Below are 27,088 nucleotides of genomic sequence, written 5' to 3'. Positions count from 1 at the left end.
TTCCAGGGAGAGAGCTCCGTTCGAGATGGGACAGTGGGCAGGGGACAGTGCACAGGCATGGAAGAAATCTGCTCCGGGCTGCCCCGGACCCTGCAGTCAGCCCAGCCTTGCCCCGGAAGCCACCCCAGCTGTGGAGGCTGGCCTGGGAGCTGAGGCTCAGGGGAGGAGCTGGGAAATCAGACACCTGGGTCTTGGCCCAATCTCTGAACCTGGATCCCCCTGCCTCCCGCCCCCTTAATCTGCTTTTCAAAAAGGAGAAATTCTCACTAAAAAAGGGCAGACAAGGAGGAATGAGTCAGGTTTCCTTAGGTTTCCCTGACCCTGTGGTCCTCGCCATCTTCCATCCTGCCTTCCACAAGGCCCCCTGACCACCACAGAACTCGGTGGGTTTGGAGCCCAGAGAGATGGGGATGAACCAGCAGGGCCGGCCGGGCCTGTGCGGGCAGCCCAGCCGAGGAAAAGGCTCCGGTCTCCAGCAGAGCCTCCTGCACCTCCTCCCTGTCCAAAGCTGTTTACTGAGCTCTCCATTCCCATAGAGATGGAGTGGGTGGCCAAGCCCCAGGTCCTTGCCCATGGCTGCCACCTCTCTCTGTGAGAATCAGGAAGTTGGGGCCTCTGGCGGCTCAGCAGCACCCTCTACATTAAATATTTATCTTGGAGTCCAGGTCAGAGCCCTAGAGAATAAGAGAAGCTCGAGCTGGTGAGGGGTATGACTAGGACTCCTGGAGTTGGAAGATCTTCAGCTTCACCATCTTTGGAGGACAAGGAAGAAAATGAAAGTGATGAGTCCCTTGTTAGTGCCAAGGACCCTGACAGGTGGGAAAACTTGGGACTAGGGAAACGGGTTCTTATTTTACCCACAAGGGAGGGAAGAGGCTGGTACCAAGGGTGAGTGAATGGCCCTACACTTCAGGGGAGCAGTGAGGAGCGTCTCTGAGCTGCTCCACTCTGGCAGCCGCCTTCTGTGGGCCCGGCTGTCCACCCCTCCGCACGCCTTCAGCTTCCCCGGAGAGGCAGAGGGCCTCAAAAGGGATCTGAAAGGTCTGTTATCTCATTAAATATTTATCTTGGAGTCCAGGTCAGAGCCCTAGAGAATAAGAGAAGCTTGTAAGGTTGTCCCACTTGGGAAACAGTTGCCTTTGTAAAAGTCCTTCACAGTCCACAGATTTGGAGTCCAGTCATCATTTTTCAAATCTTTCTTGAAGCCTAGAACTGCTTCCCTATGACCTACCTCCTCTGCTAGAGCAGCCTGCCTGTTTCTCTGGGCAACGGGCAAACACTGGGAGCCCTTGGCATGCCTATCCCAAGCCCTTCCTCTGCGTGCTTGTTCCCACACAGCTAGAGCTGGGCGAAAGATAAGCTGACAGCAGTAAGGGTGGCAGGGCTTGAGAACTGCTCCGCCTATTTTCCATCCCGTTTCTTCTCACTATGTGAATTGAACGGTGAAATTGAATGCTTCTCTAAATTCCATGGTGACTCAGGCACCAACGGGACACCCAGTAGGTACCTGATAAATAGTCCTTATTTCCATAATTTATCCCCAATCACTCCCGGTACTGAAGTTGATCAGTAACTACTACTAGTTGGTTTGTTGGGGCAAGGGGATCCTTGAGCTGGAACTACTCCAGAGTCTGTTCCTACTGTCAGTAAATAAACACTCACCAAGTGCCCTCAGTTTCTTTAACAGGTCTTGTGCCGCACTGAGGCTCGGGAGAGGGGGCAGAGAGGATGCGGGAGCCAGTGGGCGGGGCCTTGGGACCCACGTCAGAGCCGCGGGAACAGCGGAAAGCTGGGAGATCAAACAAGTACGGTGTGTGGGAACACCAGGACCCTCTAACCTCATCTCCGCCCAGGGGACCCCACCCTCATCCTCTCAGGGGCGCGACACGCCCAGGGAACCGGGGCCTTGGACCGATTTCCTCCTCGTCCTCGGCACGTGTGTGAGCATCCGCTCGTTCCCCAGCGCGCGCTTGTGCTAGTTGGTTTGTTTGTTGGTTGGTATTTAGGGCGCGTTTGTTTGTTTGCACACACCCGGCCAGTGCTTGCTAGTGCAAACTCTCCCTGGGCGCGGGAAAGGGGAGGCGGCGGGGCCTTTGGGGCCACCCCGCCTGCAGAACGACCTTATCTCGGTCCCAGCCTGTCTGCTTCTCCCCGGCGGTCAGCGGCGTATCTGGAACTCACGGCTCGTTCTCGTTAATCATTCCTGCCCCCTGTCCCGGCTCCACACCCTGGAAATGTCGCTGGAAACTCTGAGTGGCCCTCGCCGGCCCGCCCGCCCTTTCCCGACGCCAGCCTTGCGGTGGGGGCCCGGGGGAGGCAGCTGGGAACCCGAGCGAGCTCCCAGGGGACCCCCGGCGGCCCCTCCCGGCGCCGCCTCCCGGCCGGCCCGGCCCCTTCGGCAAAGGGCCACCGGCGTCCCCGCGCGCGCCCCGACCCCACGCTCCTCCCGCCGCGCGGCGCTCAGCCCTGCCTCCCCGCGCACCCCTCGGCCTTCCTCTTCCTCCTCGCGCCCCTCCTGGTCCAGCGCCCTGACCGGGTCACGAGGCCGCGCCGGCCCGCGCGTCTCCCTGCGCTCCCTCCTCCAGACCGCGGCCGCGCCAGGCAGGATCCCGACCGGGATGCTCCTGGGCTCCCGGGCGGCCCCGGGCCCTGCCACCTGCTCGCCAAGGGAGGAAGGTAGGTGCGGGAGGGCGAGGGGTGGGGAGGCCAGGTGCCGCCACCCCGGGAGGGGCTCGGCCCGAGGGAGAGCACAGAACCGCTCGCTCCCCTGAGTCCCTGTCCCAGACAGCAACATGAGTTCCTAAGAAGTTCCTCCACTCCATCCAGAGAAGGCGAAACTGGAGGAAACTTGTCGCTGTCGCTGTCCCTGTCCCTGTATCCTGGTAGTTGAAAAATACCTGGGAAAGCAAAAGGCCAAGTCCCAAGGTCAGGGCTGGTGCTCCGAGGTGGGAGGAGTGTGCCACCCACAGCAGAGCTCAGGCCTCTGCTAGCTGTTTGGAGCTGGCTGCCTGGGTGACCGGCGCTGCCTGAGTTCTGGGAGGGCCCCAGAGATGTCGGACACCCCCTGTCTTCTGCTAGCCAGGGACTAGTTCCCGGGATGCCTCCATGTTCCCCGAGACTCCCCCTAATGTCTTGGCAGCTCTGGACCCCTTCCCACCTGACCCCCCCATGTTCCAGGGGGTGCCTCAGTCACATGAGCAGAGTCTGGGAAGAGCAGATTGGGGCTCGAAGGATCAGCAGCCCCTGAAAATGGGTGGTGTTGGTGGGGACTTTCTTGTCCTGGCCATCCTCCAAGACGGCACTTCTCACGGAGCTGGGAGGGTGGGACGGGTCACTAGGGGGGAAGGTCGGGTCAGCTGATGGTCAGGATTGCTGATGCTGAGCCTGAAACTTGGCCTGGAGCAGTCAGCAGGGCAGGGAGGGTGCCTGCTGGGAGCTAGAGTGCCCCACACCCCCTGATCTTCGATCGCCCTGCCTCACTTTCCCTGTGAGGGGAGGCCCTGCCACGGGAACTGGGGTGTGTCTGCATGTTTTGCTTTTGGTAAGAATCCTAATTAGATCCAGCTGCTGAGCTGCCCCTCCTCCTGCTTCACTCAGTTGCTCCCGCTGTCAGGAGTTGGCATGGAAAAGCTGCATCCCCAATAGACTGCTTGGATGTCCATAGGATGCCCACAAAGGCAGACCAGAGATGGGGTGCCACCCCCAGCCTTCCCTGTACCCTTGCCAGTCCCCTAAGGCCTGAGCAGGAACTGGGTCTGGAAGAGGAGGCCTCACAGCTGGCTCTGTACCTTCATCTCCACTTCCCCTGTGCTGCTCACAGGACCTTGCTGCCTGCACCTGCTATCCATATACACCCCTTTCCCACCCACAGGCTGCTCACACCATCCCCCACAGTACCCAGGAGTCTTGTTCACCATGCTGCACGTGATGCATGACAGGGCACCCCAGCATCTGTTGTCCTCCCTGAGAGCCCCACAGCCCCCACAGGCATGGACAGGTCTGATGTGGGCCAGTCCAGAGGTGGTAGATGTTGGCTCCACTTCTGGCCCAATCCAAAGCAGAGGTGAGGAGGTGGCACTCTGCACCACACTGTCTGGGTACAAGAGCCCCTTAGCCTGATGCAGGACCTCCTCCTCTTTGTCCTCTCACACCCACCTCCAGACTTCTCTTGCAGGCCTCCATCTCCCGGGTGCCTGGAACCCCTTCCCCTGACCTTTTCGTGGGGCAGAGGAACCTGCTGGCAAGTCAGGCTTGGTGCTGCCAGGGGGGACCTGCCATTCTAAACAGACTGGATGATAGCCGGGTGTGGTGGCCTACACCTGTAATCTCAGCACCTGGGAGGCTGAGGCAGGAGGATCGCTGCAAGTTAGAGGCCAGCTTGGGCTACATAGTGAGTTCAAGGCCAGCCTGAACTATATAGCAAGACCTTGTCTCAAACAAGCAAACGAAACAGCCTGGAGGTGCAGGATAAAGTGCATGTGGATGCATGTATGCATGAGTGCAAGCATGCATGCATGTGTGCGTGTGTACAGGAGCACACCTGAGGGTACTCAGCACTGCCTTTGCCCCCACTGATGCCTCTCTCTCCACCCCATCCCAAGCTGGCTCCCCAAGCTCTGAGTCTCTGGCCTGTGAAGGAGGCCAGAATGAAGCTCACACTTCCTCGTTGCTCTAGAGTGGGTCCTGCTGCCTGGAAATGCCCCCCACGCTCTCCTGGGCCCTGTTAGGAACTAGAGCACTGCTGGCTGCTTACAGGGTGTGGGCGGGTGGCCTTGCTGTTGGGCAGGCCTGCGGAACTCCTTGTGCCTGTGGCCAAGCAGCTGCTACCAGGGCCTAGGGGAGGCAGAGGAACTGAAACAAGGTCCTGCTGCCCAGGCACCTCTCTGCCAGCTGTCCTGGTTCCTGGTGCCTTCCCCTTGGGACTGCTGCTTGTGCTATGGCAGGGCAGCTCCGAGGGCCTAGTCAGTGGGCCTGCAGGCCTGCTCCTGGCCCAGGCCTCCCCTCCCCCACTCCCACCCGGAGCTCCTGCCCTGAGCTGAACAAGCAGCTCATTGTGCCTCTGGGAGCCTGCACGGGCAGCCTGCAGGCAGGCACCGGAGTGGCCTGTTTCCTGGGTCCTTGAGCTCCCACCCAGCTGGCCCCTACACCCTGCCACAGCTGGGCCCTCCTCCCCCACCCCAGGGTCGAGAGCCAAGAGGGCACGGGCCCTGCAGCCCAGCAAGTCTTTCCCTTCTCCTTGCCCACAGAGGACGCGAACAGGAGCAGCTGGCACATCCGGCGTCCTCCAACCCTGATCCAAGCATGCAAGGTCCGCCCTGCAGCCTCCCTGCCAGGCTCAGCCTGGACGACTTCATCCCGGCCCACCTCCGGGCCCACGTAGGGCCATCTTCTCGGGGCACCCGGGTGAGTGAGGCACGGAGGAAGAGGGCGCTCTGTGGGTGGGGACACTAGCAGGTCAGGTGGGGGGGTGCAGGATTGAAGGGATAAGGAGGAGGGACGGGGGTCAGAAGAGAGCGCCCCACAGAAAGGCCAAGTGGCCCTCAGACCCTCACCGTGGGGGGTGGGCTGTGCCCTGGTAGCCATCCCTCCCCCTCTTCTGTGGGACCCTCTGGGCCCTGAGCTGCCGCTCCTGGCCCTCCCCTCAGGTGCCTGTGATCCGGAATGGTGGCTCCAACACCCTTAATTTCCAGTTCCATGACCCTGCGCCCAGGACTGTGTGTAATGGCTACATCCCTGCAACAAGAGATGCTCCCCGACATCCAGGTGGGTCCACTTAGGCACAGGGGCTCCAGGGGCTCCATGGGGCACCTGCTACCTGGCACCACTGTGTCGGAGAGAAATGCAGCAGGGTTCAGGGGCTGAGGCTCTCTGGCCACTGGGAGGTCCCTAGGTCCCTCCCTCTGCAAGAACACTGACTCAGCAAGAGGAACAGATGAATCAGAGGCGCGCGCGCGCGCGCGCGCGCGCGCGCACACACACACACACACACACACACACACACACACACACACACACACACACACACACACACACACACACACACACCCCAGTGCCAGGGGAAGGGACTATGCTGGCGTTCAGCCTCGACGTCAGGGGGACCTCTAGGAGCCAAGAAATCACTTGGACTAGACTGGGAATGATGGTCACAGAAGGAATGCTGTCAGGAAGGGGTGGGGACTGAGTCCCCTCAAGGCCCAGCTCCTTGGGAGGTGGCCCAAGAGCCTGGCCCAGAGCTCCTAGGGACTTCTGAGTGCAACCCAACCCTGAGGAAGGGGTGTTCTTTATTGAGTATTCCATGAGGCAGACCCTGTGTGCAGGACTTCCAACACTTAACCAGTAATTAAGAGCACTTACACCTGTGGACCCTGTAAAGCCATTTTATAAACCTAACCTCATTTTATCCCTCTGCATCCTGGCAAAGTAAGGTACAATTATCGACATCTTCCCAAGGACGAAGCCGAGTCTCAGAGCTGGTCAGAAGCCGAGGCTGGATGGACAGTCACACTCATGTCCTTCTGTCCCCAAAGCCCTTTTCTGGCAACACTAGCTACTCAGAGGGACGACCCCAGCATTCTCTGTAAATGTTGATTCCTACTCCTCATTCCACAAACTTTTAGGACAGTCCCAGGAAAGCAGGATGGGGTGGAGACAGCACAGCTTTCTCAAAACAAAATCAGTTTTAATTTACTTTAAGAAATAAAGAAGGCTGTAGCGTTGCTGGGCATGGGGAGCTTTGTAGAGTCTGCGTCTTTTACTCACACAAACAAGGGCATGTTGAAACTTTGGGCCCACAGGGATCAATGTTCTGAGGAGCTAAGGGACAAGGTCAGGTTGGGGACCCCTGCCCTCAGCTAATGCTGTCCTGCACACACCCCACAGACCCTGCATGGTACCAGACCTGGCCGGGCCCTGGGAGCCGGCCCTCTGCAAGCCCAAAGATGCCCACCTCCCAGCATGGCCAGAACTGGTCAGCCACGTGGACCAAGGACAGCAGACATCGGGACAAGCGCTGGGTCAAGTACGAGGGGATCGGGCCTGTGGATGAGAGCGGCATGCCCATCGCCCCCCGATCTGTGAGTCCAGGCTTCGGGGGCAGACAGGAGGGGCCTGGGGACCTACACTGAGCTGTCACTTCTATCAGCTGGGTTGCAGATGGGGCAATAAAGTCTGTCCCCTGACCATTCCAGGCTAAGCAAGAGTTCAACCGTGATGATGAGTTTCAGGAAGTCTTGAACCTCATACAGTTAGGGGCATCCTTGTGTGTCTGAGCCGCAGGTCCAGAATTCCCACCAGGGTCTCCAAAGTGGAATGAGGCACCACCGTAAGAACTGAGCCTGGCAGAGGCCCTTCTCTTAGTTCTGTAGGGCCTGGCACAGTCAGGGGATCACAAAGTAGTTACTGGGTGCCTGAATGGCAGAAGGAGGGAATGAGCCCTGGGTGAGAAGGTGTGGAAGGGTCCTGGGTCCCCCAGCACTGCTAGTCCCTGTCCCTCTCCCACCTTCCTGTCCCAAGGCAGCCACGTATCCTCACCAGGCAACTGGCATTGGTGACAGACCCCTCCTGCCTTCCCAGGGTCTGGGGAGGCGGGTGATGTGAAATACTATCATTTCCCCACTTCATTACACAGCAACACATGCTCTTTGTAGAATACTAGAAACTATAGGAAAGCAAAGAGGAACAATGTTAAGCACCCCGAATCTCACAATGGAGGGTCACTGCCGTACAGACTGATGGAGGCCTTTGGGTATCTAACTCACACGTGACACACTGCATGCTTAGTGCATGTTTACTGTCATAGAAAGGCGCCACCAGAGGTGCCCCCCCAGCCCACCCACGCAGCTCCATCCCGGGAGGGTAGGTGAGCAGGAAAGCCTGACTTTGAGTTTTCTGATTGCAGAGTGTTGGCAGCCCCAGGGACTGGTATCGGAGAATGTTTCAGCAGATTCACCGGAAAATGCCAGGTTAGACACCACCGTGCCAGGGCCCAGGTTGGACTCTGGCACTGAAGCTGAGGGAGGGAGGGACAGCAAAGGGACCTATCAGTTTAGGGGATTGTACACACACACACACACACACACACACATACACGGGCACGCGCATACACATACACACAAGCAGGCACGCACCTCAGGCTGTGAGGTGAGCGCTTCCTAAACAGGCCAAAGAAAGGAGTCTCCCTGTGCCCTCCCTGTCCTCAGCAGTGGCCTCAGAGCATCCCAGGGTAGACAGTGACCAGCTGCTGCCCTCAATGCCAGGGTAAGGTACAGGGAAGCAGTGCCATTAAGGTATAGGGAAGCACTCCTTCCCTGAAATTCTGTTATTTTCCCGCCAGGCTGAAGTTACACTATTACTGCATTAATCCTAGACCTGAAGCATTGCTTTCTTCCACAACTCAAAATGCGACAGCCTGCATGTGTGTGTGTGTGTGTGTGAAGTGGCCACAAGGCCACTCACCCATTTGTCACGCCTTGTTTCTCTGCTGAGCGCTTACTGTGTGCTGACCACTATTCTAAGATAAAAGGGAGACACACGGTAGATGGATACACCTTCAGTGTGGCAGCAGGCATGGTGCATGGGCCAGGGAGAAAAGGAAAGGGCAGGGAGTGGCCAACGCAGGGAAGCTGTGCCTCAGCCCCAGCTCTGACAGGTGGCTGCGGAGCAGAGAGCCCTGGGAATGAAGGAAGACACCAGCAGAGCAGGGGAGGAACACTGCAAAGACCAGAGGAAAAGCATGGGCCAGCAGGGGTTGGAGCACAGGCATGGAGAAGAAGGGCCAGGATTGAGAGGTAGAGTCCGAGAGCTCAGAGGCTCAGGTTGTCATGGCCTTGGGGCCCATGATAAGGATTTGGCTTTTACTCTGCAAGAGAGCTTCAGCCCCTGGGAGGTTGTGAGCAGAAGGGTGACGTACGTGCTCAGGCAGTGGTGGCTGGAGAGGCTGTCGCAGGCTGCAGGTACATAGGAGATGGTAGAAGCAGGGGCCCATTTCCCAGCTTGGCAGCACTGGGGGAAAAGCTCTGCTTTAGTCCAAGCTCAAGACCGCAATGAGCTGGGCCAGGACACCAGCTGCAGACCTGGCGGGGCAGGGTGGGGCTCTGGATGTGTTCCCTAGACCATGACTGGAATTTGCCGATGGATTGCATATGGCGCATATGGCATTTGAGAGGAGTGTCAAGGATTATCTTAAACCTGAGCAAGTTGAAGGACAGAGTTGTGACCTGCAGAGACAGAGGGGACTGCAGGAGGAGGGCTTCGAAAGGGCATTCATTTTAGATCCATGTCACATCCGAGCGGAGATGTCCGGTAGACAGCTGAATATCCAAGCGTACATTTCGGAGCTAAGGTCTGAGCTGCAGATGGAAATACCCAGGACTCACTCAAAAGAGATTCTCATTGAAAGTTCTCTGGGTAATTCTTTTTTTTTTTTGGTACCGGGGATCGAACTCGGGTCCTTGTGCTTGTGCAGCAGGCGGTCAAACCACTGAGCTACATCCCCGGCCCTCCCTGTGTAATTCTAATGTGGAGCCAAGGCTGTGAATCGCAGGAATAAATGGTAGTTATTGCCCCTCAGGATCCAAGAGGGACAGGCTGGGGATGTAGCTCAGTGGCGCTGTGCCTGCCTGGCAAGCACAAGGCCCCAAGTTCAATTCCTAGTACCAAAAAAGAAAGAAAAAAAAAACTCAGGAAGGACCCAAGAGGGACAGACAGCATCCAACTGAAATCCCTGCATGCTCAAGGCCCCGGTATAACAAGGCGCAGCACCAGCCTCTCCCTGCTGCCCAGTGGTGTGAGCAGGCAAATTGCAGAATGGCACAGTATTGACATACAACCTACATACATCCTCCTGTGTACTTTAGATCATCTCTAGGTTGCTTATTAGACCAGCACAAAGTAAGGGCTTTGTAAATAGTTGCTGTACTCAGTGTGTAAGGAATAATGCCAAAACAAAAAGCTTGTACATGTTCAGTACAGATGCAATTTTTTCCTGAAAATTTTCAATCTATGGTTTGGTTCAATCAATAGATGGGAAATTTGTGAATGCAGAGGGGTTGACTGATTTGAAAAGCCTCAACCCAGGGGGAGGGTACACACCTGTAATCATAGCTACTCAGGAGGGTGAGGCAAGAGGATCGTAAGTTCAAGGCCAGTCTGGGCAACTTAGTGAGACCCTGTCTCCAAAGAAAAACATTACACAGGCAGCTCAGTGGTGGAGCCTAGCATGTGTGAGGCCCTGGGTTCAGTCCCCAGCACTGGAGGGCAGGGGACTTAGGACTAGTCAGGGTCACCTAGGTAGATCAAGAGGCTGAGCACACAGGCAGATCAATGTTCAGAAGTTTTGGAGCCACCCAGACACCAGCCGGAAGGATGGCCAGGGAGGTAGAGGAAAACCGAGTCTTCTCCCTGCAGCCAGGTGAGGAAGGAATTCCAAAAGGAGGAAGTGGTGAGCTGTGGCAGTTGCTGTCCATGGATCATTTGGAATTGAGTGGGCTGAAGACCTGTTGGTGGGGGAGGGTGTCGTGAGTTAGGGTAGTCAGTCTGCTGGGAAAGGCAGGAAACCCTAGGAGCCAGGGACAGTGGGCCTCCATGTGGGGCACTGTAGCATGCTGGGGAGCAGTGGCTGGCTGGTCAGTAGCTCTTCCCATGGGGAAGGAGGACATTTGGAAGAGGGCACATGGAGGGCAGGGGAAGAGCTGAAGGGGAGTCCAGCCTCCCAAGCTTGGTGGCCGGCAGGTCTGCAGGCCGGGAGGGTGTGTATGGGAACGGCCAAGAAGGTCTGCCCGGTTGGCGTCTGCCAGAGGCATTTCAAGCCCTCCCAAGAGCTGCCTCCGATTCCTTCCCCCCCTTGGGACATTCTTAGGGCCCTGACTCAGCCCTCAGCCCCCTGGGGCGGGGGGGAGGGAGGCTGAGAGCGACCAGCAGCCTCCCAGGGCGCCCGGCTCACTTTCTGTTCCACGTGTGACCTGGTCCTTTCTGCTCCCCAGACCTGCAGCTGGACTGGACCTTCCAGGACCCACCTAGAGGTGAGGGGGTGTGGGCTCACCCATTACCCCAGCCTAGTGTGGGGGCTGAGATGTGCAGCCCCAGGGTGCCTTTAGAGGGTGGGACAGGTGGTGTGGTTTGACCTGAAAGGTGTTGGTAGCTTTCAGAGAGTTCAACTCCCCTGGCAGGTGGTAATTAAGAGTCCCAGCCTCAGCCAGGCATGGTGGTGGATGCCCGTAATCCCAGCACTCGGAAGGCTGAGGCAGGAAGATTGCTGCAAATTTGAGGCCAGCCTGGGCTACACAGTGAGTTCAAGGCCAGCCTGAACTACATAGGGAGACCCTGTCTCAAACAAACAAATGAATAAACAGGCCCCAGCTCCCTTGCCACACCCTGGCCAGATTTCCTTGGGCCTGTCTTTCTTCACCTACCCCAATGGGTAGGTGATGTGCAATGCGGACACCACCTACCCTAGAATTGTTTTAAAGATTTTGTAGAGGGGCCGGGGATTTAGCTCAGTGGTGCCACCACCTGCCTTGAAAGCAAAAGGTCCCAAGTTCGATCCCCAGTACCAAAAAAAAAATTGATTTTGTAGAACATAAAGCCCTTGGCACAAAGCCTACATTGGGTGGCTAGGAGCGCTACCCCTGTCCCTGTGAACCGACTACCCAGGAGCTAGGGTGAAGGTGGTGCTACATTGGAAGTATAATGAGCACCTCCTTGCCCCTGCCTGTCTTCTTCTACCCACAGTGATCTCCTACGCATCCTCTGCAGACCCCAGGCATCCAGGACCCCAGCAAAGAGCTGCCCCCAGGTCTGGCATGGCCGCGGCTTCCAGAGGGTGAGCTGTGGGTAGGGCTGCAGGAGGCGGGCCGGCGCTACTCCCAGGACCTGCGCCCCCTCGTGGCCACAGCCCCAAAGGGTTCTGGATCTACTGCCCGATTTTCTGGCCGCCAGGGAAAAAGGGGAAAGGCGGCCATTCCTAATCAGGAGCGCCTGTCCTGCGTCTGTAGTCTTCAGGAGAAACCCAACCCCCTCCCCCAAAGATCTATGAGTCACTTTAGGGAGGGGGAAGTGTCAGGGCCCTGTGGACAGAGCTGTTGAGGGCAGCTTGGACCTGTGGTCAACTGCTTTGACACCTGAGAGAAAAAAAGCAGCATGGATGAGCTTGGTCCTTGCACTGATGCGGCTGAAACAAGAGGTGAAGGGAGACAACTGGAAGCTTTGCTCTCGAAGAGAAATCCAGGAGGTCTTGGACGTCACCAGCTCACTAGCATTGCCATAACTGGCCTGTGTCTCTGGTGATGATGATGATGGTGATGATGGTGATGATGGTGATGATGGTGATGATGGTGATGGTAGGGCCAGAGATTTAGCTCCGTGGTGCTTCTCTTGCCTTGCAAGCACAAGGTCCTGAGTTTGATACCTGGTACCAAAAAAAAAAATCTCCAGACTGGACCCAGAGTTGGGGTTCAAACCAGTGCACTGCCTTCAGCCATGTGGTGTTGGGCTACTTAACTGTTCTGAGCCTCAGCGTCCCTCTCATAATCGGGGACTTTGGGTGATAGCAAGGATTGATTGAGATCGTGTATACACCCTTGTCACGCCTGGCACGCAGCGAGTTTTCGAAAACACTAGTAATACACCGGTTCAGTTAGGACCACAGCCTCCTTAGATGAGCAATGACACATTCCATTCTTATGATCGCTTTTATTATTACTAAAATCAGAGTAGAGTCATAATTACAGCCAACAGAGTCTGACCCTCTGGGCAGACATTCCATCATTTGATAAGCTGGATACAGTGGTTCCACTTGGTAGAAACTTTCAAACTAAAAACAGACTGGGACACCAAAGGCAGCCAGGAAGGGAAATCTGGGGGAGCTAAGGTGGATGGGTCAGAGCAGTGCCTCTGAGGCTGAGCTGGTCTCGGCTGAGGCCCCTGAATGCAGCACCCCATGGAGCCAAGGCCCAGGGAGCAGAACAACTGGCCCAGGCTCCAGGCAGTGCTGTGCCAGGGATTCCTTGCAATAGGAGGGGCCATGGGGTGAGACCACCCAGCCATGGCAGCTGGGTTTACCCAAGGCCAGCAGGAAAGGGCCTGGCCCCCCAGGAAGCAGGTTTGTGTCAGGGCTCCTGGGTACCTGGCTCACATTCCCTCCGTTTTACAGGTGTTGAGCCTGAGGTGCCATCTAAGTTGCTGAAAGGTCACACAGCTACTAGGTGGTGGAGCTCGAACACACACCACTATCTCACACTGCTTCCCCAGGAAGGGGCTGGGGCAGGCAGAGGCAGCACAGGAGGGATTGGGGCCCAGGTGAAGGGATGGGGTGCAGCTCCTTTTCCCAGGACTGTGAGCTCCCTTATTCCTTAGTTCCCCTAAAAGAAAACTACAGGGATGTCCTTCCCTTTCTGCAGGAGAAGCTGGGATCGCTCCCAAGAGCTACCTGGAAGCACCTTCAACTATACTCCTGGGGCAGGATCCTTGGGACTCCGGCCCCCAAATCAGGTAGCCCTGCAGCATGCTCCCCACCTGGCCCCAGATGCCTGTTGTCTGGCACAGGAAGTACCCTTTCAGTTTGGATCCTTAAGAGGGTACCAGGAGACACCGGGCCCGGGCGGGGCCTGAAAGCGGCATTGTGAGCCGATGGGCCATTACTCAAGCTGATGGTCACCCACGTACGTCCCTGCAGGTGCTCAGACGCCAGGAGAAAGTGGACAATGTCTGGACAGAAGAGTCCTGGAACCAGTTTCTGCAAGAACTAGAGACTGGGCAGAAGGTGAGTGTGGGCCGGGAGCTCTGGGAGTGGACGCGCCCTCAGCTGCAGCATCTGGGAAGTGGGTCCAGCCCCTGACACTCCCTTCCCACCTTTAGCCCAAGAAGCCGCTGGTGGATGATCCTGTTGAGAAGCCCTCCCAGCCCATTGAGGTGAGTGCTGCAGACTCGGGTGGGAATGAACAAGGGAAATTCTGGGTTGTGTGGGGACCCTGGGGAATGTGGGATGGGCCAGAGGCTCTGCCTCCATTCCCATAAAGTTCACCTCTATCCCAGGACCCAGACAGTACCTGCCATACAAACACACACACCGTATACAGGATAATAAACACATGCTGAGTAGACATGTGAGCACCAAAGCTGGAGCAGGGAGGGGCGGGTCAGTGTGGGCTGAACTGTCAGGAAGTATTCTCATGATGTCATGCAGCTGAGGTCCAGAGAGACCGGAGGGCAGCTGGGCAGGGTGGTGCATGCCCGAAATCCCACCACTGAGGGAGGCTGAGGCAGGGACAGCAAAAACTCGAGTCCAACCTGGGCAACTTGGTGAGACCCTGTCCCATAATACAGAGTTAAAAATCTGGGCATGTAGCTCAGTGGTTGAGTGCCCCTAGGTTCTATCACCAATACCAGGGGAAAGAGAGAGAGGAGACAGGGGAATCAGCCCCTCAGGGTGTGTGTACACGAGCACCTGTGTGTGTGTGAGGCTCAGCCCCTTGGGGCAGGCAGCGTGGGGGGAGCCTGCATGGGTACCAGGAAGCCAGGTGGGAGAAGGCTGTGGAGGAGATGGTGAGGAAACGGGGTTCCACAGGCCTGGACAGAGGAGCAACGTGAAAACCGGTAGGAAGGGACAGGTAGGAAGTGATAAGACACCACTAGCACCCTGCAGTGCAGGGTGGGGAGAGAGGCAGGAGCCACATGTGTCCCCCAGGCCCACAGCCAGGGAGCCCATCCTGGGCCCTGGAGCTTCCAGCTGCCCTTAATCCCAGCATGGCCACCTAGCCAGACCCCTGACGCACTCAGGTGCGCACACACAGACACACACACAGTGTGCGTGCCCCTTGCTGCTCAGGTCCTGCTGGAGAGAGAGCTGGCCAACCTGAGCGCTGAGCTGGACAAGGACCTGCGGGCCATTGAGACCCGCCTGCCGTCCCCCAAGGTACCGGCGTCCTTGGGTCCTCCTAGGGGACCCCTGGCCGCGCAGCCAGGCTGGGTGGAGGGCAGGGAGGATGCAGGGACCTTGGGTGGACTTTGCCCCGTCCGCTGTCACCTCCAAAACACCGGGCGTCCACTTTCCAAGTGACCCCTAGGAGGCCCCACAAACCACCAGTCCACGTCAGCCTGACATCTGGCTGGGCCCCGCCCCGCCCCGCCCCGCGTCCCGGACCCCGACCCCACCCGCCTCGCTTCCCGGCCACAGACTCCCCTCTTCTCCCTCCCCTTTCCCTCGCCCGCCCCTCCCCTCCCCTCCCGCGCGGCGCCTCTAGGACCCCGCGTGCCGCCTGCCCCTCCCGCCTCCGCCTGCCCTCCGGCCGGGAACTTTTCCGGGGGAGGAGGCCTCGGGGTCCGGGCCTCACGGCGCCCTGTCTCCCGGCACAGAGCTCACAGGTGCCTCGACGGGCCACGGAGCAGCGGACCCCGGCCCGGTAAGTTCGTGAATGCGGGACGCTGCGGACCGGGTCGGGCCGGGCCGTGGCTCGGGACCAGAGCCCCGAGGGCTGGCGGCTGGAGGGTCCTGGAGGGCGAAAAGTGGCCCAAGGGTCGCATCGCGGGGCGCGCTGTCTGCGGGGCCGACCCCTACCCCCACCCCGGGCTGCTGGCCGGAACTTGGGTGGCAGAGCGGACAGGGGCCCGCCACGCCCGCGCACCCCGGCGGCCTTTCACCGCCCCCAGCCTCACCCATTCCTGCCCCCGCTGAGCACGGGAAGTCGGACATCCTGCTGCGAGCCCAGACCCGGAGACGCCCTGGGAGCTGAGGGCCTGCAGGGGGGTGTGGGGAGATCTGGAGGTCCAGGGAGGTGCAGCCTGAGCCTGTGGGCGCGAAGCCCCAGACAGGTGGCTCAGTCCCCCTGTCCCTGCAGCCCCGCCCCAGCCTGGAGCTCCGGCTCCCCGCATGCCCCTTACCTGGGGTCCTCCCGACCCTTGAGCCCCCACAGAATGGCGGATGGAGGAGGAAGCCCCTTCCTAGGCCGGAGAGATTTTGTCTACCCGTCCTCAGCCCAAGGTAAGGACCAAATCCCGCTTGTGCCCCAGGGGAGATGGAGGTCTTGGCCCCTCGCTTCCCTTGGGCCTGCCTGGGGGGGGGGGGCTTAACCCAGCCCAGCCCAGTCCCTCCTCCCTGACGTGGCCTGCCCAAGTCTCCTCCGCAGACCCCAGGGCTCCTGAGCAAGGTGGCAGCCCAGCCAGGAAGGAAGAGAAGAAGGTACGGGGGGAGGGGGGGCCACGGGCCTGGGCCTCAGCCCAGCCTGACTGAGAAAGCCACTCTGTCCTCTCCCCTGTCCAGAGGAAGGCTGCCCGGCTCAAGTTCGACTTCCAGGCACAGTCCCCCAAGTAAGCGGCCTTGCCAAGCTGTCCCCTCCACCCTGGGCACTCTCTGCTCTTGCAGATGGGGTGCTCAGTGGACCAGAGGAGTGGGGGGTTCAGGGTCCCTGGGCAGGGCCTGCAGTGGGAAAGGCGGTCTGGAGGCCTTGGCTGGCTGCGACGCCCTGGCTCTGGCCTACAGGGAGCTGACTCTGCAGAAGGGCGACATCGTCTACATCCATAAGGAGGTGGACAAGAACTGGCTGGAGGGGGAGCACCATGGCCGGAGGGGCATCTTCCCTGCTAACCACGTGGAGGTGAGCAGCACAGGGAGGCCTTAGGGTGCAGACCCTAGGGTTCCTGAGATGCGGGACTCAGGGCCAGATGCCACCCGGCCCAGTGCTCAGTGTGCGCCTGGGATGCTGCATGAGGGCGAAGCTGAGCCCAGGAGAGGACCATGTGGCCCTGATCCTCACCCAAAGCCACCACCCCATCGGTGTCCTAGGCTTTTACCATTCGAATCTGTCTTTCTAGTTAATTTATTTTTATTTGAGACAGAGTCGTGCTATGTAGCTCAGGCTGGCCTTGCACTCACTCTGTAGCCAAGGCTGCCTCAAAATCATAGCAACCCTCCTGCCTCAGCCTCCCGACTGCTGGGATTACAGGCATGCAGCAACACACCTGGCTGTGAATCGGCTTCCTAAAGCTGTCCTCATAAATAATCTTGATGGTAATTATCAAGAATGTGAAGTGTATGACAATTTAGGAGTCACATGAACATAGTACTTCATTCTGGTGTGTCACCTCCTTTTCCTCCCATTGCCTGAGGGCCATAGATTGTCCCCATTTCACAGATGGGGTTTCTGAGTTTCAGTGAGAAGATATGAAGTAATGCAGATGTCTCCATTCCAGAAAGACAGGTTCTAGACCCATAGAAACCTAGGTTAGCCTAGATTATCTTTAGTATTTGTGTCTTTAAGAATGTCAATTAGCTGAGTGGGTTGCTGCATGCCTATAATCTGAGCAATCCTAGAAGGCTGAGGCAGGAGGATTTCAAATTCCAGCCCAGCCTGGACAATTTAGCAAGACCTTGGCTCAAAAAATAAAAAAGGGGGCCAGGGATGTAGCTCAGTGGTACCGTGCCTGCCTTGCAAGCGCAAAGTCCTGAGTTTGATCCCTGGTACCAAAAATAAATAAATAAATAAATAAATAAATTTAAAAGGCAGGGGATATAACACAGTTTCCCCAGTACTGAAAAAAAAAACAAACCAAAACTGTTACTAGCATGAAGTTGCGTATGATATTCCTTGATTATTCCCCCACCCCTCTTTTCTGTGGCACTGGGGACTGAATCCAAGGCCTTCTGTGCCAGGAAACCATTTGAGCACAAAACCACATCCCTGGTCCTTTCATTTATTTACTTATTTATTTGGTACTGGGAATCAAACTCAGGACCTTGTGCTTGTCAGGTAGGCATGGTGCTGCTGAGCTACAATCCCCATCCCTTTTATTTTTTATTTTGAGACAGGTTCTTTCTAAGTTGATAAGTTGCCCAGGCTGATCTCAATATCAAGCTTGTGATTCTCCTGCCTGGGGCTCCTAGAGTCCTGGGATTATAGTCATGTCCCACCACACCTGGCTTATTGTCCTCTTAATGTCTGTAAAATGTGTAGTGATGTTCTCTTTTCCATTTTTGATATTGGCAATTTGTATTCTGGCTAGAAACTTATTTTTTAATTTTTAAAATTTTTACTAGTCCATGTTTGTGGTATATAATGATTCCATTCCTTGTGTCCATGTGTCCATGTGTATAACACATCTTTTTTTTGGGGGGGGGTACCGGGGATTGAACTCGGGTCCTTGTGCTTGTGAGGCAGGTGGCGGAACCACTGAGCTAAATCCCCGGCAATTCTTTTCTTTTTTTGCACATTTTAATTCTATAGTTTCTTTTGGTCAATTTCATTTATTTCTGCCTCTTTATTATTTCCTTCCTTTTGCTTATTTTAGGTTTAATTTGCCCTTTCTTTTCTAGTTTCTTGGAGTGTACATTTAGGTTATTGACTTGAAGCTTTTTTCCTAATAAAAACATTAGATGCTATAAGTTTACCTCTAAACATTGCTTTAGCTGCATCTCACAAGTGTTGATTTTTTTTTCATTCCACTTGAATTATCTCATTTCATCACTTCCTGTTTGATCCATGGGTCAGGCTATTGTTTAATTCAGGCTCTTGATTTAATAGGCATCATTAGCCTCCTCTGCTAACAGGTTAATCCCTGTGATTCTGAAGTCTCACGGTGTACAGGATTCTACTCCATCGGTTATTCCTATCTTATTCTGTTTTGTTTTTTGAGACAGGCTCTCACTACCTAGTTCAGGCTGGCCTTGGACTTGCTGTGATCCTCCTGCCTCAGCCCCCTGAGTGCTGGGATACAGGCATGCGCCACCACACGTGGCTCAGTTATTTATATCTTAGTGGGGAAATAGTCGATTGGGTTCTTAATTTTTATGAGCAGGGTGAAACAAAGAGAACATTGGGATTCTGGGTACCTGGTGGGGTAGAAGGAGAGGAACCAAGACACTGAACCAAGGGTCACTGGGTTCTCAACAGTGATGACAGGTGGCACCACCTCACCTTAGGACAGGCCCCCAGGCCCTCCCTGTGACTCAGTCCTCACTTTCTGCTGCCGGCCAATTCAAGCTCTCAAATTGGATGAGCTTTCACCTTTGCACTTGCCTTTCCCCGCCCCACAGTGCCGGCTCCACTGCCTCACTGAGGTTCTTCCTCCAGGAAGCCGCTGACTCCTCCTCCTCTTGCACCTCCTCTTTCTTTTTTGTTTCTTTGAGACGGTCTCACTACGTAGTTCAGGCTGGTCCTGAACTCATGTGTAGCCCAGGCTGGCCTTGAACTCATGGAGATCCTTCTACCTCAGCCTCCCCAGAGCTAGGATCATAGATGTGTGCCACCACACCAGCTAGGGAGCCTTGGACTCCGCGCCTCACACCCTTGGCAGTGCCCACCCTGGCCACCCCCAGGGCTGTGTCTGGCGTCAGTGTCTAGGGCAGATGCCTTCCCTTTGGCCGAGGGAGCTCCTGCCCATACCACCTTCTTTGCTGCCTCTACCCCCAGGGAGGCCCAGGTGTGCCCGGTGGGTGCCCGGTGGATGCCCGGTGGATGCCCACATCTCATCTGTCTGGTTCACTTCCTTCCTGCAGGTGCTGCCAGCAGATGAGGTCCCCAAGCCCATCAAGCCGCCCACCTACCAGGTGGTGGAGTATGGAGAAGCCGTGGCCCAGTACACCTTCAAGGGGGAGCTGGAGGTGGAGCTGTCCTTCCGCAAGGTGGGTGGGGAGGTGGCAGGGGCCGTGGGCTCAGGTGAAGATGTAGGTGAAAGAGCCAAAAAAATGCTTTTTTAGAGTCAGGTATACCCACCTGCATGCAGTATTTCACATTTCCCACCAGTCTCTTAGAATATGTTCCCCATAGTATAGTCCGTTTTTAAAAGATTGTTACAAACTTCTAGAGTTTCTTTTTTCAGCTGCATGCTGTTAGGCCATGAGGATCATACTTTGTATTTTTAAAGGAAGAGATAAAAATATTAGACTGCATTATATGTAGAAAGGGTACTTTATTGGGCTGGGGGTTAGAGCGCTTGCCTAGCATGCACAAGGCTCTGGGTTCAATCCCCAGCACTGGAAAAAAAAAGTATAAAAACAGAGGAGCATGAGGGCCGGGATTTAGCTCAGTGGTTCTGCTGCCTGCCTCACAAGTGCAAGGACCAGAGTTTGATCCCTGGTACCAAAAAAAACCCCAAAAACACCAGAGGAGAGTGACTTGGTGGCACAGCCTGTAATCCTAACTCTCTGGAAGGCTGAGGCAGGAGGACTGCAAGTTGGAGCTTACCCTGGGCAATTTAAAAAATAAATTTAATAATAAATAATTTAATAAATAAAATTTTTTTAAAAAGGATAGGGATGTAGCTCAGTGCAAAGGCCCTGGTACCACGAAAGGGCAGGGAGGGGGAGACTTATCAAACCCTAGGCAGATGCGTGTGTGCTCTGGGGCTGCTCTTAGGGCGTTTTTTTCAACTATAGATTGTTTGAAGATATTTTGAAAAATGCCGTCCTGGAAAGTAGGACTGGTCTCTCTTGGGTTTATTTTGGGGGCAGAGTCTGTGGGTGCCCCTTGTGAGTGCCACCCAGAAAACCTAGCCCAGGGAGAGAGGGAAGCTGGTGGCTGGATGGGGAGGGCAGAGGAAACCTCTGCCTGCCCCAGGTGGCGCTGCTTCTGCCCCAACAGGAGTCAGGGCTGGTGCTCTGATGCATTCATGATGGGCTGTCCCCGCGTGGGAGGCAGGGGCTGGACTGTGTCACTGTGGGGGTGGCGCCTCTGGCCAGTGCTGCTTCCCGAGCCTGCGGTGAATCTGGCCTGCGCCTCACAGAGGCAGCGCACTGGCTGCACTTCACATGCGAGGAGAGGCTCAGAGAGGCTGAGCAGCTTGCCCAAGGCCACACAGCCGAGACTGGGCAGAGCCGGATTTGCATCTGTGTGATTAGCCACAGGCTCCCCCCCCACTGACCCCTCCCCGCCCGCAGGGGGAGCGCATCTGCCTGATCCGCAAGGTGAACGAGAACTGGTACGAGGGGCGCATCACTGGCACGGGGCGCCAGGGCATCTTCCCCGCCAGCTACGTGCAGGTGTGCCGTGAGCCCCGGCTCCGTGTCTGCGACGACGGCCCCCAGCTGCCCGCGTCTCCCCGCCTGGCCCCTGCTGCCCGCCTGGCCCGGCGTCCAGGCTCCCCCTCAGCCCCGCGCAGCCCAGCCGACCCGGCCGACAGGGGGGGCCGTGCCTCCCCGCGCCGCACCGGCTTCTCTGCGCCCAGCCAGGAGCCCAGGCCCCAGAGCCAGGTGAGGCGGCCGTGCCCCACGCCGTGTGCCCCAGGCCGGTGCCCGCTGAGAGTCCCTCCAGGGCAGGGCGGGGTCACCCACAGAGCCCAGCCAGCCTTGGGAACCCCAGACCTCCCCAGCCAGCCAGCTTTAGGTGGTACCCCAAAGCCCGGCCGTGCCTCCTGACCCTCCGGATGCTCCTCTGCCACCGTTCGCACGGTGGTGCTGAAAGCCAGGTGCCAGCTGCCTGCTGTGTGACCCCTGGGTTTGTTCTCCCCGGGACAGTGCAGGTTCTGGTTCCCACCCAGGAGGGCAGATGGACAGGTCTGAAGGAAGGGTATCACAGCCTGTGGTAGAGACGGATGATACCCCTGGGGCTGTGCACCCCTCTCTGAGAAGGTGCAGCCCTGTGTGGGGCTCCCGGGGTTCCCAGCTTTGTCCATGCTGCTATGTAGAAATCCAGTCACTCAGCTGGGCACAGTGCTGGATGCCTATAATCCAGGCTTGGGAGGCTGAGGGAAGAGATTCACAAGTCTGAGTCCCACCTGGGTAACTTAGTTAGACTCTGTCTCAAAAAAAAAAAAAAAAAAAAAAAGATTGGGGAGCTGGAGATGTAGCTCAATGTAAAGGCCCTGGGTTCAATTCCTAGTACCAGGGAAAAAAAAAAAAAAAGACAGTCACTTACCCCACCAGGCCCAACTTCCTGGCACCATGAAAGGGAAACAGTCAGGCACATCCCTGGGCGTAAGGGATTTGTGAGACAGGACCTGACAATGTGCAGGATGCACAAGAATGAGGGGGACCCCCATTCCCTCCCCCCGCGCTGCCTCTGTGTGACCCTCCTTTCTTCCTGTGAACCACCAGAGTCTCAGCACCTCTAGACCAGCTCTGTTGCACCCTCCAGGCCCCAGCCATCCCTCGGATACCTCCTTCCCCAACACTACACAGATCCACTGGACCCCGTGAGTTACCACTGAGGGCGCTCGTTCTGCACTGGGGTTGCTGCAGGCAATGCAGAGCACCTGACCCCCACCTTGGGCTTGGAAACTCCTCCCAAGTGGCGCTTGTCCTTGCAGAGCTTCTAGAGCAGTGGTGGCGAACCTCTTAGAGCTCTCAGTGCAACAGCTTGCTGGGCCACCCCTAATCCAGGGAATTTAGGTGCAGGGAGGGGTACGTTGGGGGGACTTTGAGACATTCACAGGAAGTGGCAGCTCTTAGTTGAGCCTCAACTTCCGGCCCAGTCTGGGGAAAGGTTAAGGAGAATTCTGGCTGCCGCATTGCATCTACTGCAGGTACCGGGCCATGTACCAGTACAGACCACAGAATGAGGACGAGCTGGAGCTGCGTGCAGGGGACCGGGTGGACGTCATGCAGCAGTGTGATGATGGCTGGTTTGTGGGTATGTGGGGTAGGATGCCTGTGGGGTGGTCTGGAAGGGGTATCTCAGGGTCCCAGGGTCCTTTTTTTTTTTTTTTGGTACTGGGGATCAAACTTGGGTCCTTGCGCTTGTGCAGCAGGCGGCGAAACCACTGAGCTAAACCCCCGGCCCTCCCAGGGGCCTTTGAGTGGGCTGCAGCTGCCTGCCAGCCTGACAGCACACACCCAGCTTCCCACCTGGCACTGGCTGCTCCCCCAAAGCCAGTCATTCTCTTACTGCTTCCTGCACGGACTGCAGAGGGGCCTGGCCCAGGGTCCTGGAGGAGCCCCTGCTGTATCTTGGGCCAGGGCTCCTGGAGGGAAGGACATGGTCCCACGCCTGGGAAGAGGAGGGAATAGCAAGAGATCTGGGCCTTCATGCTGGCTGGGGCCAGCCCAGACACAGGAAGCCTCAGGTGTGCTCTGGCCCGGTTCAGGGTGACCCTGCCAGGCTTCACCTGGCTGGCTCCCCCGGTGGGCAGCCCCTGTTCAGGCCTCAGCTTCACGGAATGGGCCAAGATGGATGTGAGCAGCCAGAAGCCTGCCCTCAACAGGCAGACCTTAGGGCCCGAGGTCCCTTAGGCTACAGGGACACCCTTGATGTGGCATCTTGCTCTTTCTGACCTAAATCCCAGTATGCCAGTGCCAGCCAAACTTCTGATACACAAGTATTCTTTTTTTCTTTTTGTTTTTTGAGACAGGGTCTCACTGTGTAGCCCAGGCTAGCCTCAAACTTGTGGTAGTCTTCTCGCCTCAGCCTCTCTAGTGCTAGGATCTCAGGCGTGCACCACCATGCCTAGCCATACAAATAATTACTAAGCAATAACTTATTCATAGTCCTTACTTCTAAGGGGGTGTTGAAGGACACATTCTAATTTTACTCTGTATACTTTTGCTTTCGAATTCTTCTATGCTGCTGCTAAAGTTTGCAAATCTTTACAGAGTCTTGGGGTAGAAGCCCCAGGCCCTCAGAAGCACCGTGCGCATCTGCACTCACAGAGTGGTAGCTGCTGGCCACATGTAGCTGCTTAAATCTACATGAGTTAAAATGAAAGAAAATGAAAAGCCCCACTGCTGCGTCACATAGCACACCACCTTTCAAGAGCCCATGGGACACATGTGGTGGTCCTCAGTCTGGCCCGGGCAGGGCAGGGAAGGCTTCGTGGAGGAAGTGGGCACTAGGCCCAGAAAGGCAGGCCAGAGGGAAAAGGGGGCGCCCAGGGCCCAGCATCAGCAAGGGCATCAGTGAGGGCCAGAAGTCAGGGTGGCAGATGGGAGGGGGCCGGGGCATCAGCTCACCCCGGGCTCACTCATTCCACACTCCGGATTTCTAGCCTTTCCCTCCTTCTCAAAGGAGAGTTCTTCAACAGCAGTGCTTTTGGGCAATTCACCTGACCTCTTAGGCCTTCCCCACCCTTCTCTGGAATGAGGACGCCATGCTAGACCAGTGAGGCTCCTCCTGGTAAAAGCTCTGTGATTCATCCTTCAGTGCTTCCTGGCTTTCACGAAGAAGGGTGGAGATGCGGGTGTGGTGGTGCACACCTAGAATCCCAGCACTCAGTAGGCTGAGGCAGGAGGATGGCCATGAGTTTCAGGTCAACCTTTGCTTGCTACGTAGTTCACGGCCAGCCTAAACTACAGTGCAAAACGATATATCTCAACAAAAAAAAAAAAGAAAAGAAAAGAAAAAAAGAAGAAGAAAGGTGAAGTGATTCAGTGCTGTGTGCAAAGTTGTACACATTTGCTGGTCGCTCTCATTTGATTTTGGAATTTGGGAGGCGTAACTTTGCCTAGCTAAACTGCTGACACCAGGGGGCAGGAATGAGGAAAGCAGCCCCTACCCGCAGTTCTGGGCCAGACCAGCAGGCGGCGCCCCCTCACATTCGTGGTTCAGGCTGTGTGGGAAATGCTTTTCCTTCATCTTTCCTCTTTGAGGTGTCTCCCGGAGGACCCAGAAGTTTGGGACATTCCCTGGAAATTATGTCGCCCCGGTGTGAGTGATCTCCATGGCAACTTGGAGCCAGCCAGGGTGGAGTGGAGAGCAGTAACACATGGCGGGGGAGGGCCTACATCCTCCTCCCCCAAGACCCGCGCTGCCCGCATCTGTGGAGACCCCAGCAGCCTCTGCTCCGAGCCCCTTCTGTGCCCCCTGGACTGATTCCCACCCGCAGCTCACAGGCATCTGACAGCCCCCGCCCCCAGTACAGAGGTCTGCTTTGAAGTGGAGGCCGTTTCCAGGCTTTATGGAGACCAGACCCCCGGTCCCTTCGGCCCCTCCGCCGTGCGTGCTCTCTCACAGGGACCGGCTCCCAGCTTCACCCCGTGGGGTTCCTCTAACCAGGACCAGCCTCCTGACCTTCGAGAGACCAAAGGCCTCCTGGGCCTGGAGGGCTGCCCCGCCCTCCCGCTTGCCTGCTGTCCCTTTGCCTTCTGGCCTCCAGCTGAGGTTGGGAGCCGGTGGGGACGGGACAGATGCAGCATCTTCGTAGCCCCCAGGGCCTCCTCTTCCCAGAGGTCACCAAGCCTGTTCCACAGGGTTCCCAGGGGGCCCGCATTGTTGTCCCCGCCCCCCCCAGATCTCCCCCAGCATCCCCCGCTCCTTCTGGAAGAGAACGGAAAATAAACCTGGGTACCGGCGGCGCCTGGCCTCTGAGTCCTCCTCCAGCTGCTGAGCACTGTGGGCTTCTTCCAGCAGTGGGCTGCAGCAGTCAGGTCGGGAGGGGAGGCGGGAAAACCCCATCGAAATCTCCACGATCTCAGCCCTCGGGTGCAGGCAAAGTGGTGCGGTCCCCAGGGACCGGGTAGCTGCCAGACCAGAAGTGCAGAGTGGACGTCACATGGCCAGGGAGAAACTAGACCTGGGGACCGAGTGTGGCCTTGTTCACAGGCTGTTTTGATTCTGGAGCTGCCACCGTGGGGTTGCTGGATTAGACGACATTTCTAACTATTCTCCTGCTAATGTTTTCCTTCTGTGGGCTGCGTTTCCACACGAAGCTTGTGTGCCTGTTTATTTTCTTCTTTGGGCTCAAGTTTTAGAGCAACTGATTGCGGCAAGCTGGGAGTGGCAGGGCACAGCTAGCCAAAACAGCTCTGCTCGCCCGAAGCTTTAGAGCCACGGGTCTGGTGGCTTGTGGGGGACCTCAGTGATGGAGCAGCCTGGGCCTGGCTCCTCTTCCAAGATAGGAGAGCTCCATTCTTGGGCTGCTATGGAGAGTTAGGCAGGAGGTAAGACACTGCCCGTGTGCTCCCTGACATGGGCATCGTGACTGGTCACTTAGGGTTCCAGTTGCGAGGAGAGCACGAGACCCCGAGAAAGTCTGAGTCTGAGTCACAGTTACTCAGTGCTGAACTTGGTTCCGCCTCGCTGCGTGGATCTGCCCAGTGCCACGCAGTGCTTGTCCAGAGGCCCTGGAGCAGGGTCATGGAGGAGGTCAGGGTGGCCCAGGGGCGGGTGCTGTGACATTCTCCTGGCAGTCCAGTCTTCACCTGTCTGTAAGGTGTCACCGCCCCAGGCAGAGGGGGAGACCAGTGGCTGCCATGAAGGGCAGTCCTAGTCCCTCAGGATGCAGGGGAGGGGGCAGCCACAGGGCGGTGCCCTGACCCTGGCGGGTTCCTTGAGCTTAGGGTCCAGTGGGGGTTGAAGAGCAGCTTGCAGAAGGAGACCTCCATGTCCTGCTCCATCCACTCCCTCCACCCAGCTCACCTGGGCCTGGCCTGCGGCAGCAGGTGCCGCCCTTCCTTGCTGGAAGTGACCACTCATCAGAACCCACGGGCCTGTGGTCCCATCCCAGCTCTGTTCACATAAAGAGCTCAGAGTCAGGCTGCTTTTCCCTGGACAGAAACTGAGTCCACGCCCTGACTTTGATGGGCCAGGGACCTCTCATGCAGCAAAGAGAACACTACATCTGGGCTGCCTGCCAAGCCCAGTCTGTGTGGTGACCACAGGGCCTTGGCCTGGCCTGAGGGGCAGGAGAAGAGAGGGCCGGAGGCCTCCTCCGAATGGCTCACCCATCAGGGAGCTGAGGAGAGGGACTTGTACCCAGGGCACAGAGTCACTTAGGGAGGGACAGGTCCCTTTGGTGTCATGGAGATACGTGGCCTGGGTCAGCTGATCTGCTCTTCTGGAGGGTTGGTAAATGCACAATTCACAGAGCAGGAAACCCTGTGGACTGACCTGGAGATGTTTACATGGCCTGTCCAAGGTGGGAGGAGGAGGATGGTCCCCGTGAGGGCTGCACAGCAGTTTCTGGCACAGTGGACACTCAAGGAGTATTTGTGAAGTCCAGTGTGGTGGTGTAATCCCAGCACTCAGGAGGATGAGGCAGAAGGATCACAAGTTCAAGGCCAGCCTGGACTATGTAGAGAGACCCTGCCTCAAAAAATCAAATGAAAATAATGTAATAAATATTTGTGGAATGGATATTGTTGGATGACTGAATGGATGAGCAGGGGTCTCCCTCACCCTTTCTTTGGTTGTGGCAGGCACTCTGGTTTACACTTCTGCACACCTCAGACTTT

The 27,088-nt window shown here is 56.9% G+C and overlaps 1 protein-coding gene across 14 annotated transcripts; it reads left to right on the top strand.

Annotated features, from left to right (window-relative positions):
• The first annotated feature begins 656 nt into the window (after nucleotides 1–656).
• Sorbs3 (sorbin and SH3 domain containing 3) lies at nucleotides 657–25,210 on the top strand. Of its 14 annotated transcripts, none has more exons than XM_087216827.1 (22): nucleotides 673–816; nucleotides 1,676–1,805; nucleotides 5,247–5,403; nucleotides 5,691–5,763; nucleotides 6,880–7,073; nucleotides 7,898–7,961; nucleotides 10,980–11,018; nucleotides 11,728–11,818; nucleotides 13,395–13,485; nucleotides 13,670–13,756; nucleotides 13,852–13,905; nucleotides 14,822–14,908; nucleotides 15,349–15,395; nucleotides 15,831–15,973; nucleotides 16,107–16,171; nucleotides 16,253–16,299; nucleotides 16,472–16,586; nucleotides 19,484–19,609; nucleotides 20,864–21,175; nucleotides 22,019–22,116; nucleotides 22,447–22,553; nucleotides 24,506–25,210. In XM_087216827.1, exons 2-22 carry the CDS (start codon nucleotides 1,729–1,731, stop codon nucleotides 24,565–24,567), a joined length of 2,136 nt encoding a protein of 711 aa, XP_087072953.1. In that variant the 5' UTR covers nucleotides 673–816; nucleotides 1,676–1,728; the 3' UTR covers nucleotides 24,568–25,210. The 14 variants fall into 14 exon arrangements, with proteins under 14 accessions (XP_087072952.1, XP_087072949.1, XP_087072950.1 ...); XM_087216825.1 differs by having other exon boundaries at nucleotides 674–816; nucleotides 5,646–5,763; XM_087216826.1 differs by lacking the exon at nucleotides 1,676–1,805 and having other exon boundaries at nucleotides 657–816.
• Nucleotides 25,211–27,088: the final 1,878 nt, after the last annotated feature.

The sequence above is a fragment of the Heterocephalus glaber genome, unplaced genomic scaffold (genome assembly GCF_053883595.1).
Source record: "Heterocephalus glaber isolate CG9 unplaced genomic scaffold, H.glaber_assembly_v1.0 deba00001460, whole genome shotgun sequence".
NCBI lineage: Eukaryota > Metazoa > Chordata > Mammalia > Rodentia > Bathyergidae > Heterocephalus > Heterocephalus glaber.
Note: the sequence above shows the minus strand (reverse complement) of the source record. Positions and strands in the feature narration are given on the sequence as shown.